The sequence below is a fragment of the Triturus cristatus genome, chromosome 1_1 (genome assembly GCF_964204655.1).
Source record: "Triturus cristatus chromosome 1_1, aTriCri1.1, whole genome shotgun sequence".
Lineage (NCBI taxonomy): Eukaryota > Metazoa > Chordata > Amphibia > Caudata > Salamandridae > Triturus > Triturus cristatus.
This window is the reverse complement of record NC_140579.1, coordinates 1,219,627,463-1,219,642,177: the sequence shown is the minus strand read 5'-3', so window position 1 is coordinate 1,219,642,177 and position 14,715 is coordinate 1,219,627,463. Positions and strand designations below refer to the sequence as shown.

Sequence of the window (14,715 nt, the reverse complement as noted above, 5' to 3'; positions counted from 1 at the left end):
CAGATGCGAAATTCTAGTGGACATTCCAGAGTAAGTTGGTAATATATCAATGATCCTCCTTTTTTCCAGATCAGGCCGATGCTGGTGGTTTGCATGTGTTATTCTGCCCGCTCAGGAAACTGTTTGCGATGTCGCATTTTGTGGCAGATTATAAAACACCCAAAGTGGAAAAATCTAAACTTTTCAGCCAGGCACTAGAAGTTTGAAAATGCACCTACTGAATGTTTTGGCCTCACTGTTTATTTATTTGTTTATGTGGACCACAGTCACTCAAAGGTATCTTGGCCCTATATCTGAGTTTATTTCCATACTTGTTGGTAAAGAGGCCTTCAGCTTGTTGATAAGTTGCACATTTTACACGAATACATGGCAAGGCAGGACTGGGAACGCAAAGCAGCCCTTGCAGATTTTGTCATATGGTGTATAGCGAGCGAGCCTGACTCCCCCCAAGGAAATGTGGGGAAGAAGTGGCAAAAACGGTGCAGTCTACAACACATTTTTCATTATATATTCAATTGTATTAAAGCATAGTAAATGATGACCTTACAGTGCACCGGGATACAGTAATCTTTATTGGGGCTCTTCAATGATTCCCTCACTATCACCCTCCAACAGTGCCCCTCATCTCTCCATAGACCCTCTCTCACATGCATTTAATTTGTTATATAGCACCTCTCATACCAGTGTAGTGTGTTGGAGCATTTTACATCACACACACATACAGAGATAATGAGTCATACGTGTATTAATCAGTGTATAGAAAATGTTACATAAGACAAAGAGGTCTACAAGGTGTAGGATTCACATGTCATCGCATTTTTTAAGAACGCTTGGTGTGGGGAAACACAAACTCAGGATTCAGAACTTTACGCAGTGGTTAAAGTGGACTGTATTATTGAGAATTTATTTCTACCCAACCAAACCCTTTTTAGCAAATTTAAGGTAATAAAAGACTGGGAAAATAACATAACTTTCTAACCTAGATTACAATTGTAGCTTATGAACGCTAGAGTAACAAAATGATCTCTGTGACAAAAGCACTTACCCACTGAGCTATGCATAAAAAATACTTTTTTTGTGATCTGTATAGTACATGCTCTTTGCAGCAGGCATATTAACCCTCTGTGCTACGTTACATGGGTCAAAACTGCCAATAGACAAAACTCCGGTCTACCTCCAGCAGGTACATTAATCACCAGAGTTATCTTGGCATTTTTATTGTTGCCTGAAAACTGTTGGATATACAACAAACTCTGCAGTTATTTTAAAACTGCTGCACTGCTACAAAAGCGCCCCTCCCCCCCACCCTTCCAGCCTCCCGGGAAAACACCAGATGCCCGGTATGGCCAGTCCAGCCTTGATACACGGTATAGCTTTATTGACACTGGTGTACCCAGAAACAGGTAATTTTAGAAAACCTAACAACCTGTCATAGGAACCAGTTCCCACTTTCATGGTGGAAGGCGCTTTGAGTTGGGGTTGGGACTGGGCATGGGGTGGTATGATGTTCAGTGTGTATGGTGAGAGGTCCATGTGGGGATCCCATTGACATTTATATTATTTTTGAAGCCAGACCACCATAGTGGGAGTTTGATTTAAGGAGGTAACATGACTAAAAGTAATTGATGTCCCCTCAAGCTGGGAGTTTTTCTCCAGGGAATGGGGGTTTCTGAACCCATTTCTGATTCGGTGATGGTTACTGAATTGAAAAATGGGGTTAGCAGAGAAAAGGCATTTTACATTTCAAATCCTGTGATATTGCGAATCGTAAGCTTTACAACCACAAAATGGCTTCGTACATCAGGCCCTTTTTTTTCCAGAAGCCGCGTTTATTTTTCTCCCTAATCTTAAATGCCTTTTTCTCTATTGCTACATTACCTATGTAACCACATACCTGTGTAACCACAGTATTTGCTGTTTTTCTGACGTCTTTGAATTGTTTGTGACTTTTTAATTTCCTTCTATAGGCTCCTGTGCTGCAGTACCTGTATTATTTGGCTCAGATGGGAATTGCTATGTCCCCACTTAGTAACAACAGCCTCTTCCTGAGCTATCATCGCAACCCGCTCCCTGACTTTTTGGCTCGAGGGCTAATGGTCTCCCTCTCAACTGATGACCCCCTGCAGTTTCACTTCACCAAAGTGAGTTCAATCCACATTTCGTGGCATTACCAGATTTCAACAAACCAGCATATTCTTAAATAGGGTTAATTTTTCGCCCACAAGGGCAACATCAGCCCCTAAGTCTAGTGCTCAACTCTGAGAACCTCTTTGTTTGTAACTGTTGCCTGTTTCTGGATCTGGTTGCCTTCTTAGTCTCTAGCTATTGTTTATGTGACTGGCCCCACAAACCCTTTCAGTGACTGACTATTATATATTGAGCTCAGGAATCTTCTGTGTGAAAGGGTTAGATGTGACTGGACTAGGGATCCCATGTAAAGGTGACCATTTTCTGTAATTTGTGATCCTCTGTATGATTCCTCAAGGTCTATGACCGGATATCTGGTATCGTCTATACGCGACTGGACCCAGAACATTTCTGTGTCCCTGTAACTGTTGTCTATGACTTCACCTGAAGACTTGCATTAATAACTGAATTCAAAAATCCTCAGTCTAGGAGGCCTTTTTCAGGGTTACTACTGATCATGGCTGGATCTAGAATCTCCTAGATGGTGACTATTGCCTTTTAGTGGACATAAAATCTTGTGTGAGGGAATATTTCCTGGGACTAGACCAAGAAATCTTTTATGTGTCTAACTGTTGACTGAGACTGGACCCAGAAATCCTCTGTGTGAATGAGAAATATTTATTATTGAACACAGAGATCATCAGTGTGGGAGGTAGGCTTATCCTCTTGAGTTCCGAGATTTTGATTGATTTTCAAAAGAATGTGCTTGAAGTTGGCATTGTCTGTGTATTTGACTTTTGGCATAAAGTGGGGGTGGTGTAGTATTCTCTTGCGCATTTCAAGTGAGGGAAGATCTCAGGAGAGAATGATAAGGTCAGACTCAGTCAGTTTTTTTAGGGATCCAAAGGACATGATGCTGAATTAGGAGATGTTTTTAAGTAAATTCATTTTTAAAATGTGGGAGTTTGCTTCTGGATCCAAGAAGGGCGAACAGATAGGATGATCGAAGCATCATCTGGGTGAGATTGATGAGAAATTAATTTGAATGTGTTCTATGGTGGAGCAGGGTGCATGTGTGGTAGGTGGTTTTGTTGTGCTGTGCTATACTTTAATACACATTTGTTTTTCCCATTTTCCACAGGAACCTCTAATGGATGAATACAGCATTGCCACACAAGTGTGGAAGCTCAGCTCCTGTGACATGTGTGAACTGGCACAAAACAGTGTGCTGATGAGTGGCTTCTCCCACCAGGTAGATCTACCCTTCAACCAGAGCTTTCTTCAATTCTCCCACCCTGCAGTCTCAAATCACGGAGAGCGACATATGCTTCATCTCCTTAGAGAGTTAAAGGGCAAGGCAGAGTAAATGCATATTGTGTTATCTTGTAGTACAAATAGATTCATGGATTCAGTTGTCTCGAAATGTGCGAAATATTTTTTACTCTTTGTAGATAAACAAGGTTCCAGGATGTTATGTTATGTTATGTTAGGGTTTTATACAGCGCAACAGCTGCCGCAGCTAAGAGGCGTCCCGGCGCTGAGCAACAAGAGACTAGCACGCACAGAAGGCACAGGAGGCCTACAGAGAAGCAAAAAAATGTTTTGATGGCTTTCCTAAAAAGAAGATAGTTAGTGAGCCCTCGAATGTGGGCCGGCAAAGAATTCCAAAGAATGGCATCTCTATTGCGAAAAGAGCGACGAGGCGCGAACCTTTCTCACACGGGGATCACTACCAGGCATTGTCCCATGGATCGAAGCGATCGCGTGGGTGTATAAGGTAAGAGAAGGTCAGTCAGAATTTGCGGGGATGCCAATTTCAGGATTTTGTAGGCTATACACAGTGCCTTAAACTCGATTCGCCTGGCCACATGCAACCAGTGGAGACGATGGATGGCACTGGTCACTGAATAGGTTCTACGCAGGTCCAGGAGGGATCTTGCGGCCGCTTTCTGGACTCTCTGTAGCCTCTGTATTTCAGACTTGTTAGCTCCCAAATATAAAGAGCAGGCATAATCGAGCCTAGACAGGATCAAGGCCTGAATAATGATCTGCCTAGTCGGGGCATCAAAGAAGGCCAGGATAGGTTTAAGCCCGCTCAGCAGACCGAAACAAGTTCCCGCCACTTTTTTAGTCTGAGTCTGAAAATTGAGTGACGTGTCCATCCAAACCCCCAGGTTCTTCACCACAGGCTTAGGGACAGGGGCCATACCTAGACTCTTGGGCCACCATAGCTCGTTCCAGCGGTCATGGTTCCCTCCCACCAACAAAACCTCCGACTTGTTGGCGTTCAGTTGGAGACAGTTGGTGGTCATCCACTCGGCCACTGCCGAGAGGTCACCCTGAAATTTCCTGGCGTCCTGCTCGGGGTCGCTCAAGAGAGCCACCACCAACTGAGTATGGTCGGCATAAGGAACCATGGTCAGCCCTCTGCTCCTGGCTACCCCAGCCAGAGGTTGGACATAGAGATTGAAGAGCAGAGGGCTCAGGGACGAGCCTTGTGGGACCCCTTGGCCTATAGGAAAAGTACCAGAAGCGAAAAGGGGGTCAATCACCTGAAACGTCCTGTCTGCGAGGAAAGAGGACAGCCACTTAAATGCTAAGCCAGTAACTCCAGCCTCTGACAGGCGATTCAGCAAGATGGCATGAGACACCGTGTCAAACGCGGCACTGAGATCCAAAAGGATCAGTGCCGACGTTTGCCCCACGTCTAAGGCTTTCCACAAATGTTCAGTCACGGCCAAGAGCGCTGACTCGGTGCTGTGGCCGGGCCGGAAACCATTTTGAGATTGGTCGAGCCTGTGATTTGCAATGAGATATTCTGTAAGAAGGGAATTGATGTAGACCTCGGTAATCTTCGCAGTCCAAGGTAACAGGGAGAAAGGCTGAAAACTTTCAGGTTTTTTGGGGTCTAAGTAAGGTTTCTTAAGCAGCGGTATTACCCTCGCCTGCTTCCAAGGCTTGGGCACGACCGCTGCACTCAGAGACCCATTGATCACCTGTTCCAAAGGGTGTATGATGGTAGGTAGAATTTTTTGGAATTGGTCAGGCTTCAGGGGATCAGTTGGAGAGCCAGACTTGACCTTGGAACAAAGTGTCAGTAAAACCTCTTGAGTGATGGGGCGGGGGAAACCTCAAGGATACCATTGGTGGAGTCGCAGAATGTCTCAGGGGGGCCTATAAGGACCATAGGGATGCTTTTATAAATGTCCTCAACCTTCCTGAAAAAGAAGGTTGCAAGCTCTTTACATTGCCAATCGGAGGAAATCAACAAGCCTACAGTGTCCTGAGTTTTAAGCTCCGAGACTATAGAAAAAATGCTCTTAGCCGGATTAGTACAACATGGATGGCCCTGTGGTATTGCTTAATGGCAGTGCGGTAGAGATCCTTGGAGGTAGGCTCAAAGTCCCGTCGCCAAGTTCTCTCGAGCTTCTTACAGGTCTGTAAGGCAGCTAATTTAACGTTGTACCAAGGATTAGATTTAGTATGGCGATTCATGGACAACTTGGCTGGAATAAGGCCGTCCAAAGGCTGAGTAATCCAATTGGAGAAGACCAAGTTGGCCTCGTTAGGGTCAGCTGAAACAGCTGGAGAGATGGCAGCAAGATGGATTTGAAATTGTTCCCAATTCAGTTTATACCAGGGGCGCTTAAGAGAAAAAGTATTTACTAACCGAGATGTGTAGAAACAGCCAGTCCTTCATCTCCATTGCAATTCCAGTGCAATTTACTCATCATAAGAAGTTAAGAGAACCAAGCCACAGAGTCTGAGAACTATGAGCCAGAGGTGTTGGGAATTCTGAGTCTAAGTTGTTAACAGCCCATCAAAGGCTTTGACTCCCAACAGTATGAATTACTAAGGTCGATGTGGAGAGACTGTGGAGTGCAAAGTGTTGGGACTGCTAAGTCCAGGCTGTCGGGACTTTTGAGACTAAGTTGTTGGATTCGGAGGGCAAAGTGTTAGAAATCCCTAGCCAAAGGTGCCATGACTTCATGGTGCTGGCATAATAATCCACAAGGTTGTTCTTTGTGTCTGTTCCTTCTCGAGCCCTATGGGTTTCTCTTGGGGTCCGTGTGGGGTTGAGTATCATTGTCTGCCTCTCAGTGCCTAGTGTTCTCTTGGGATTCTATTCAGTTCCTTTACAGTTATTTTGGGGTCTCATATGATTCATAAGCACCCTTCACTATGCCCCCTTTTCTCTACAGGTGAAAGGTTACTGGCTGGGGCTAAACTACTGGAAGGAAGGAGCAGAAGGGAATGACATCCGACGAACCAATGTGCCATCCATACGCATCAGCTACCGGTTTGAGACGATGTGCGAGGAGCTGACTCTAATTACGCAGGCACTGCGCTCAGAGATGGTGTCTATGCAAGAGGAGGATGCACTGACAATGACCTGTGTCCAAGGCGTGCACTAAGCCCCTCGTGGCAGACGGGATCTTTCATTGGTGCAACTCATGGTGCTATGGAGCCAGCAGTGGGCCCACACTCCATAGCGTGATATACCATCACTGGTCCTATTCACAACCTTTAGTTGCTGTTATTTAAGGACGATTTGTGTTGTGGATTTGCAGTGTTATTTTGCTCATAGCTTTGTAATGATTTTAAATGTTTCTAGTATAAAGACCTGTGTCCTGCAGCAGGCCGCAGAGCACTAGTGAAATCGCAAGTTTCCTGGTTCTCTGGCGATGACATTGAGTTTACATATAGGAGTCCGACTGATTCGCTGTGAGAGAGGTTTTTCTGTCCTTGAGGTGTGAATCTTGCACTAGTGTCCTTGAAGTCTGTATATTGCACTAATGCCTTGAGAGTGGGGATAATGCACTGAAGCAGTGGAAATGTGAACCCTGGGCTATTGAAGCATCATTGTGAGTGTTGCACTAGTGCTATGGGAAGTGTGAATGTTATTCTAATGTTCTTGGATGGTTGTGTTTTGTACTAGTGCATTGGGAGTTTCCCAGTCCTACTGTGCTTTAGTTTTATAGTATTTCACGCACTGAGTATCAGAATAAAAATGCTTTAACTGTGACATGTCAGCTATATTGGAAGGACGCAGGCCAATCTGAAGCTTGTTTAATTTCTTTAAAATACTAAGGGTGTTTTGCCTTCAAAAATATGTTTGTGTTTTGATTGGCTGTGGTAGTTTAGGGGCAGGATGAATCCAAAACCAGAGCAGGAATGTCAGTTATTAAACTAGGTAATCTCAGTGCGAAGGGAGGGACAGGGGTGGGAAGTTTTAGGGGGGGTCGTGGGCACAAATTGTTTTTCTCAAAAATAAATATGGCAGACATCACGAAAATGTTTTTAAACAATGCTTGAATTACTTCACTCTAGATGTTACAGGGCAGGTCTTGAGAGCCTTGTTAGATGATGGCTAGACACAATTTTATTCGAATTGGTTCTCTGAACTGCTGTGGTTTAAATGACAGAAGGAAGCGGGGTATTCTAGCTAAACTTATCAGGCACTGGGATATAGATTCACTTTGCTTGCAGGAGACTCATGTTTCTTGGAACAATCGTGCCTGGCTGAAGGAAGTCGGTCTTGATCTGATTGCCTGCTCTCGTCAAACTACAACTATTAGGGGAGTTGCTATATTGGCCAGGCAAGGTATTTATACCACAAAGCAAGTATTGGTGGATAATGTTGGCCGCTGGGCAATAGTCGACATTTTAATTAGGGGATCATCTTATACTATATGTTCTCTTTATGGCTCCAATCTTGACGATCCCTCCATATTAAATTTCTTGAGTATTGAACTTGCCTCGTGGCCCTCTACCAAAGTCTCATGTGGGGATTTTAATATTCATTTGAACTCTACCTTTGATATGTACAGCAATACCCCCTACTCAGGAAGAAAGGTCAGGACCTTCAAAGCTATTCGTGGGCTCTGCCACGAATATGCTTTGATAGATGCTTGGCAAAGATTGCGCCCGACTGAATCGGGCTTTACTTTCTTCTCCGCTCCTCATAGCAAATTTAGACGTCTAGATTATTTCTTTGTGTCTGATCCGATCCTTGAAGGGACGAGCTGCGAGCTATACCCCCGTGTTATTTCGGATCATAATCCGTTAATCTTACAATTATCGCCTAGTGGTCCAAAACCAGCTATGGCAACTTGGACGTTTGAACGCAAACTATTACATGACCGAGAGTATTGTATATACATGTCAAATTGGATAACTGACTTTTTTCAGACAAATAAGGGTACAGCTTCCGAGTTAACAGTCTGGGATACCTTCAAGGCAGCTGTGAGGGGGGAGACTCTCAGCTTCTCTTTATATCGCCAGAAGGTGATTAGGGAAAGTATCAATCAGCTGATTGAGCAACTTCGTGAAGCGGAAGAAGAGCTCATTCGAGTCATTGGAGATCTGCCCCAAAAAGAGAAATGCCAACGCCAGATAACTATTGTTAGAAATAGAATTCATCAACATTTCGGAGAGGAACTTGCCTTTAAGTTTATTCAGTACAAATCAGACATCTTTGAACTTAGCGAAAACTCAGGCAAACTCTTGGCCAAAAGATTACAATATAAGGGAGTCTTGAATCGAATAAGCCGTATTAAAGACAAAAAAGATCAGATTCAGGACCAACCAGGTAAGGTCCTGGAGGTGTTTCAAGAATTCTATAGGCCGCTCCATGCCTCAGATACTGCAGAGGATGATGCAGCCCAACTGGGTCAGGAATTTCTGTGTGACTACACAACATCTAAGGTCTCATCTGAACAATCAGAAGTACTCTCCTCCCCTATAACTAGGGAAGAGTTGAAGCTAGCAATTGCCTCACTGGCAGCAGGGAAGTCCGCTGGCCCTGATTTATTACCCCTTGAATTTTATCGAACATTCAGGCAAGTTTTATTAGGGGAGATGGTATCCCTTTTTGCACTTGCCCAGAATGGCAGTACCCCTGATTCATGGCATAAGACCACCATTGTAGTCTTTAGAAAGAAAGACAAGCCAGAGACCAGCCCCTCTTCGTATAGACCAATCTCCCTAATTTGTGCTGATAGCAAAATCTATGCTAAAATCATTGCACTAATATTAGGAAATGTCATTGCCCCTTTAGTTTCTATTCGCCAGCACGGTTTTGTGTCTGGTCGTGATACATCAGATCATATAAGACGGGCAATCGCTCTAATTGATTGGGCTCAGGTCTGTAAACAACCTCTGGCAATGATCCTGTTGGACGCTGAAAAGGCGTTCAACAGGGTCTCTTGGGGCTTTTTATGGCAACTTCTAAAATTTAAGGGATTCTCACAGAAATTCATTCTAGCTATACAAGCTCTATACATCTCCCCCGAGGCCTCTGTCCGTATCTCAGGTCAAGAGGCTCGCTCTTTTTCGATCAGCAGAGGAACCCGTCAAGGTTGTCCCTGCTCTCCGCTTTTATTTTCAATTTATATTGATCCCTCCTTGAGTAAATTGGACAAAAATATGGCAATACAGGCGGCCATTGTTAATGGTGTGTCCTATAAAACGTTAGCTTACGCCGACGACATCGCCATCTTCACTAAGGGCGTCTGCTCGGCTCTCCCAGCAGTCTACGATACAGCTACGCAATTTGGTGCAGTCTCCGGTTATCGTCTTAACGTCAACAAAACCCAAATTATACACTCAGATTTTGCAAAACCAACAGGACTTTCAACGGCTTCGGTTGCAACTTATTTGGGGGTGAAGATCACCCCCTCAGTAGAGAAAATACCAGCAATTAATATATTACCCATCATTAAAGAAGTGAATAAGACTCTTGAGAGACTAGACCACATGCACCTTTCATTCCACGGCCGCTCTAATGTTCTAAAAATTTCCATATTCCCAAAATGTTTATATCTATTTAGGACTATCCCTATTGAATTTCCAGTACAACTCATCTCTAGTGCAGAAAGGGCTTGCCTGAGATTTTTCTGGGGCTATCACAAAGCTAGAAGGGCTTCTAAATGGCTGATACTTCCTAGATTAAGAGGTGGGTGGGGTTTACCTTCTTTAACGCTATATCATTGGTCTGCACTTTTACAGCAAATGGGACCACTATTATCTGGGGGTAAGGCAGTGGTACCTGAATTTGCCAGGCCAACGATTTTTGAAATCTTACTTGGAGAGGAGGCTCGTAATTGTTTTTAATCAGAAAAATTGAACCAAGCTACTATAAGAAAACGAAATTCAAGGTTATTCAATCTGTACATTCTGTCTGGAAAAAGGTTTGACGGCATATCTAAGATCAATGCATATACCCCCCTTCTGTCATTTGGTCTACTGCCTTCAATCTTTTTGGATCCAATTACCTTTAACTGGGTCAATCTAGGGGTTTCTGTACTGGGCGACTTCTTTTCTGAGTGTCAATTAGTCTCTTTTTCTGACCTCCAAGAAAGGTTTGGTCTCCCTACTAGGCACTTTTTTAAGTTTCTACAAATAAGGAGTTATTTGGCGAAGCTAGTAATTTCTGGAGCAGGAAAATTTGAGAAAATTCCTCTTGTAGGGCTTATAGAGAAAAGATCTAGAATTGGGTTAATCTCTCAAGCACTCATTTCTAATCTCCCGGATGATTTAAGCCTTCAAAATGACAAATGGGATAGGAAATTTGGACAAGAAGGTATCGATTTGGCAATCTCTTGAACTCGCTAATGAGGTTTTAATAACCGGTAGTCTTAGGGCCCAACACTATATGTCAATATTTGATTTGTATTATACTCCTGAGAAAATCTCGAAATGGTCTAGTTTCCGGGGGTACTCTTGTAGTAGATGCGGAACCCCTGCTGCTAATACGATTCACATGTTTTATTCTTGTATCAAATTGGCTCAATATATCCAAGATATTGAAACCTTTCTTGTCCAGATTACCGGTAAACCCTTGACTTTAACACCCATTCTAGTGATCTTGGGGGTCAACCAGAGGCAAAACTCATCAGAGCGAAGCAAAGCCGAAGAAGGCTTTTTATTTATTGCTATGTCTGTTTTCAGAGTGGTTATAACTTCTCAATGGATTAGTCCTGAACCACCTACATATATCAACTGGAGGGCCCGTTTGTTGGCAATATATAATATGGAATCAGCAGTATATAGACTAAAGGGTCGTAGAAGACGTGAATTCGGCCAGAAAATCGGGGGCCCTATTATGGACTGGATAGGATGAACCTTGTCTTTTTGGTTTTTCTTTTTTTTTTCCTATTCTTTGTTTTAGTGTAGTCTTCGCGTTATGTCCTGTACAAATTTGCCTTCAACTGTTAAAGCATGAATTGTCATGTCTGCCTTTTCTTTTGTATAAAAAAAAAAAGTAATCCTATATTTCTTTTTAAAGTGCACTTTGCTTAGCACGTAGTTTTTGGGTCTTGCCTGCAAGTTGGATGATATGGCCACATTTTTGGGATTTGCCTGGTCCTTATGCCATCAGACATATTTTTGGTCCCTCCTTGGCCCTTGAACGGTCTGCTGGGTTTTTTGTTTAGTGCTACCTGGGCCTTTGGATGGCTTGTTGTATAGGTGATACTTCAACATTGAACATTTGGCCTTAGTTTTGACCCTGAAGTGAAAGCATAGGTAAGCATATTCTACAATAAGGGGGCTTGGAGTGGGAAGCCTAATTCCATTGCAAAAATAATGGAGAGGAGAGGTGAAGAAGAAGAGAGGATCTTACCATTGTAGTAACAAGCACAACGGCGTTTCCCTGTAAGAGTGGGTACAATGGTAGAGGGAGGCCATCATTCTATTGCAGGATCAGATACTGAGGGTGTTCTTTCCACTGTTCAAGGGGGCCTAGACGGAAGAAGTTCTCATTGTCCCATTAGTAATTGGTTTTGGACGCTAACATCTCTTGATCATTACTCTTGACTTTCCAGTCAGGACAATCTCTCCTTACTATAAACTTCTTCTGAGAGACTGTTATGCTTCTCTCTTTGTTTGGTTCTTATGCTTGGTACAGACCTCTGTATCAGTCTTGTTCACTGGAACGGGATGTGAACAGAATAAAGTGGGATCTCGTGGACCCCCAGAAGAACTCTTTTTCACAGTTACTTCTGGCCCTGCTACCTCCCAATTCTCATCCTGCTCGCTCCCTTGATTTGGCAACTCCCTTAATCCATCCTCTTCCATGATGAGGCATTGGACCTCTGGCTTCTTGCTCTCCAGCTTCAGTTCAGTTGCTACCGTCCCCAAGGGCAGTACTCTTGCTCCGGTACGTCACAGTTTGAATAAGAACTTCTGTCAAAAATCAGATACTCTTTTTTGAAGGTGGAAATTTCCTGCTGCACTTATTCCTCTAGAGGAAGGCTTACTCTTTATTCGGGGATCATTTAGTGCAAGAGCTTTCAGTGTGGCTTTCCAAACTCTGACCTAATCTTTCCTCTGCTTCATGTTTTTTGTTTGATTGACGAATTAGCCAAGTCCAGTAATCCATCCCTTGGAGAGAGTAAATGCAATCCACTCTATTTGAGTTTGCCAAAGCATCACAACAAGCAAGTAGTTAGATTTTAATAGTAAAAAAATATATACTTTTGTCAATAATCACAAATCCCAAGCTGGGAATGGAAAGGTGGTTTGGATGGTGAAACAATTTGCTTAAAATAAATCACCGATTTTATTCCTTGACTCAACCCCCTCCTGCAGATGATTGTCAGTCCTTTTAAGGATTATTACCAAGTTTGCTATTATTTGCAATAACTATCAACTCATGGTTAGAAATGTCTACGCGTTTAACTATTATTGTTTTATAACTTAAGGATAGTTGATCCCTGCATCAATAGCAAAGTTCCAAAATCTGTGAAATCAGGTAAGAAATCATACGTATGAAAAAGAAATCCTCTGTCGCTCTTTTTCCTCAATCAGTAAACGATTTTTGCAACACATTCCACAATTTGTTCTAGACTGTCCTACACAGCCATTTCTAGATGAGAACATTTAAAGGTGCTGCAGCTGTTGGTTAAATAAAAGGAATAACATTTTGAAATGGTAGGTGGACCAGTCTTCGGACACAATACAGTATAAGAACGGAATTGGTTTGGTAGTGATGTAATGACGATCAAAACAATTTAGAATCTATAGCTATGTGAAGGAGCATTACAAAGGGATGTTATATTCCAAAACAGATTGATTGGATGAAAAGATTGTGCCTTGGTGTAGTGATAAACATTTAGACATTTTGTTCTCCCTTTCTGAATAAATCGTGGGGGTTGTATGTTAAAGTATCGAAATCGACCTGCACATGTATCAACCTCAGAATATCGACTACCAACATATTGTGAAGGTGCTCATATATGGAGTAATATAGATGTACTATTTCTAACTCATTATCTACGTAAAATAGCAATATGTTGGTAGATGATATTGTGGAGATAATATAAATGAAGGTTGATATTAAAAATGAAATATTCTGGCAGCATACCATCTTGAGTTTGAAGAACCGGGGTTTAACCCAGCGGCGTTAGGGGCATTCCTAAGATCTTCGAGTTCACCTGTCTTGATATACAGAGACACGGAATACTTCTGGATGGCATCAGAGACCAAGTTTATTAGCTGCAGCTAGTAACAGTGATCCTAGAAATACATCACGGTGTAAATTCTCAGGAGACTGCTCATTTTACTAAGGCGAGACGTCTCCTTTTATACCCAATGTTCACATTATAAATGTACACCCACTGCACAAAATTCTAGCCAATAAGGTACATTTTCAAACAAAGTGTCACATAACATGAACTCAATTTACAGTATCCCAACCCAAAAGTTAATTATTAGGAATGTCCCAAATTCAATCTCCACAAGCCGGACAAACCTATAATTGAAAGCATAACCCATGTAATGAAGAAACATAAAAAAAGAAACGGTAACAGATGCTGAACAAGATAAGGCATGTGCAAGGAAACTAAAAGTTAACGATGTCCTGAACATTGATTGGCAATCTCAGACAAAGATCGATCAGGGAAATTGGCTTTGCGGGGTCAGTTTCAGGTGCAGAGGTCAGTTTCTTACAGTTCATTTCAGAGTCAAAAAGAAACCTAGTTAATGTATACATGAACTAAGAAGGCCAGGCCACTTTATTCGCCAGGCTACCTTCACAGGCCTACGTGAGGGCAACACAAAATGGTGGCACAGAACAAAATGGAGTCAGACTCAAGAATTACAGAACCTCAGGTTGTACAAGAGCTTGGTATCACCATAGGTTCTAGGTGTTGCATAAACTCCCATAAAGCAAAACAGATATCTGTACTGGGCTGAAAGTATGACATTGTTATACATTCTGTCCATCAACTGCTGTTTTTGCATTTGTCACCCCGAGTGGGAAGGGTATGCCCAGACAGTGGGTCCCGTGCTCTCCATGCCACTGGAATCAAGCTATCCTGGCTGAAGAGGGGTGAAACCCCGAAACCGGTCCTAGGATGCTTGTTTCCAGTCCAGGGAGGACCTGGCTTGGCAGTTCGGGCTGGACTGTTCCCATGAGGCACAGGGTCAAGACTGATTTGCATAAGGCTGGATTCAAACTGGAACGGCATGGTGAGCAAAAAAACGATGGATTTAGGCCCAGATCTCTTTACTGGGGTGAATGTATGACATTGTTCTACATTCTGTCCATCAACCGTTGTTTTTGCACTAAACTCCCATATAACC

The 14,715-nt window shown here is 42.9% G+C and overlaps 1 protein-coding gene across 1 annotated transcript in view; it reads left to right on the top strand.

The window, feature by feature from the left end:
• Nucleotides 1-7,327, top strand: part of LOC146871856 (AMP deaminase 2-like) — a gene marked incomplete at its 5' end in the record, with an annotated part of 228,855 nt that extends 221,528 nt beyond the window's left edge. The window contains 3 exons of the mRNA XM_085649103.1: nt 1,968-2,141; nt 3,269-3,379; nt 6,330-7,327. Of these exons, the coding sequence (XP_085505229.1) occupies nt 1,968-2,141; nt 3,269-3,379; nt 6,330-6,542 (498 nt within the window). The remainder of the gene's footprint in view (nt 1-1,967; nt 2,142-3,268; nt 3,380-6,329) is intronic.
• Nucleotides 7,328-14,715: the final 7,388 nt, after the last annotated feature.